The sequence below is a fragment of the Mandrillus leucophaeus genome, unplaced genomic scaffold (genome assembly GCF_000951045.1).
Source record: "Mandrillus leucophaeus isolate KB7577 unplaced genomic scaffold, Mleu.le_1.0 Scaffold1398, whole genome shotgun sequence".
Classification (NCBI taxonomy): Eukaryota; Metazoa; Chordata; class Mammalia; order Primates; family Cercopithecidae; genus Mandrillus; species Mandrillus leucophaeus.
The window spans coordinates 175,400-176,778 of record NW_012101363.1 but is presented as its reverse complement, the minus strand read 5'-3'; the positions used below and the strand labels follow the sequence as shown (position 1 = coordinate 176,778).

The following is a 1,379-nucleotide window of genomic DNA, read 5'->3' as shown; positions in this document are numbered from 1 at the left end:
ATTTGTGAGGTTTCTAGTTTGGTAATAAATAAATAGTTCTCAAATTTCCTGTTGTGATCCATCATTTTCTTTTCCATTTGAAGACAGGTACACATACATGCATTTCTGCCTGTATAGTTCTCTTACACCTTTTTCTTTCTATCTTAATACATCTATATATTCCATTCAATGCAAGTGAAAGCAAAGAAAAATCTCTAAGTATTCAACTGGACCGAAAAAGGGCATGTACAAAGAAAAATATTGAATAAAATTTTATAAACAATGATTCAGGATTTTAAAAGTATGACTTTTAAGTATACCCCCATATAATCTTTATTATAATTGTCATAGTACACCAGTAGCTACAAAAAGCAGGAAATAATACAAAATAGTAACCATGAGAATATTATCAATATTATTAGAAGTTTAAGTCCTCTGGAAAATTGATATAAAGCACATTTACAATCTTTCAGATATGAGTTTTCACTTTCCTCTGATATCTGTGAAGATGTTTTTATTTTTAACACATCAAATAATATTCAAGATTACTACTTCATTGTACTATAAAGGTTTGCCAGTATTTTAAATAACTGACCAGTGTTTTTCTACTTAAGGAACAATTGATGTAATAAATAAATTCAGAATATTCCTCTTTTACTTTAGTATAGAATAATAATGCCCTAAATATGTACTATATGCTTACACACATTACTGTTTTATGATTCAAACACAAAGGGCCTCTTTAAGATTTTCTTCATGTATTTTACATTTGCCATTAAACTTCCATGAAAATGAATTGATATTAATGACGTTCATCTACTATAGAACAACCTCTCATAGCTCTGATGTAGAAAAAATAGACTATATGTTTTTATGTAAACACTAAGCATTAAGGTATAAAAACTAACTTGAGAATTGAATTATAATTTGCTTTATACAAATTTCAAATGTTTTCAATACAAATAATGTGCTCACTGAATAATTACTTGTCCAAACATCAATGCTTTTGCTCATTTGAAACACATAACAAAATAAATAACTGCTTTGGCTTTAGAGTAATCCTCCATAACAAATACTCTTTTTAATTTTAAAGTCTGGGGATGTGTGCTTTAGTCCTTTTTTGTGTAAGTCCTGACACATTCAGATTTGAGTTCTGATTAAATACTTCCTCCCATTTATTCAATCTGTAAGTTGTTTCCCTATAAACTCTATGGTGATTTTTAAGTTCTAAATTTTGGATAAAACTCTTTTCACATTTACTACAACTATAGAAATTCTCTAGTATGAATTCTCTTATGTCGAGTAAGGGTTGAGCATCGATTAAATAATTTGCCACATTCTTTACATTTGTAGGGTTTCTCTCCAGTATGAATCATCTGATGTCGTCTAAGGTTTGAAGA

General features: G+C 28.6%; 2 protein-coding genes across 3 annotated transcripts in view; both read right to left on the bottom strand.

Annotated features, from left to right (window-relative positions):
- Positions 1 to 1,379, bottom strand: part of ZNF720 (zinc finger protein 720) — a 63,611-nt gene that overhangs the window by 5,940 nt on the left and 56,292 nt on the right. The gene's annotated exons all lie outside the window — the stretch shown is intronic.
- The window catches only part of LOC105534837 (putative zinc finger protein 724), a 5,698-nt gene continuing 4,607 nt past the window's right edge, over positions 289 to 1,379 (bottom strand). The window contains exon 4 of the mRNA XM_011973723.1: positions 289 to 1,360. Coding sequence (XP_011829113.1) covers positions 1,245 to 1,360 — 116 coding nt within the window. The 3' untranslated portion in view covers positions 289 to 1,244. The remainder of the gene's footprint in view (positions 1,361 to 1,379) is intronic.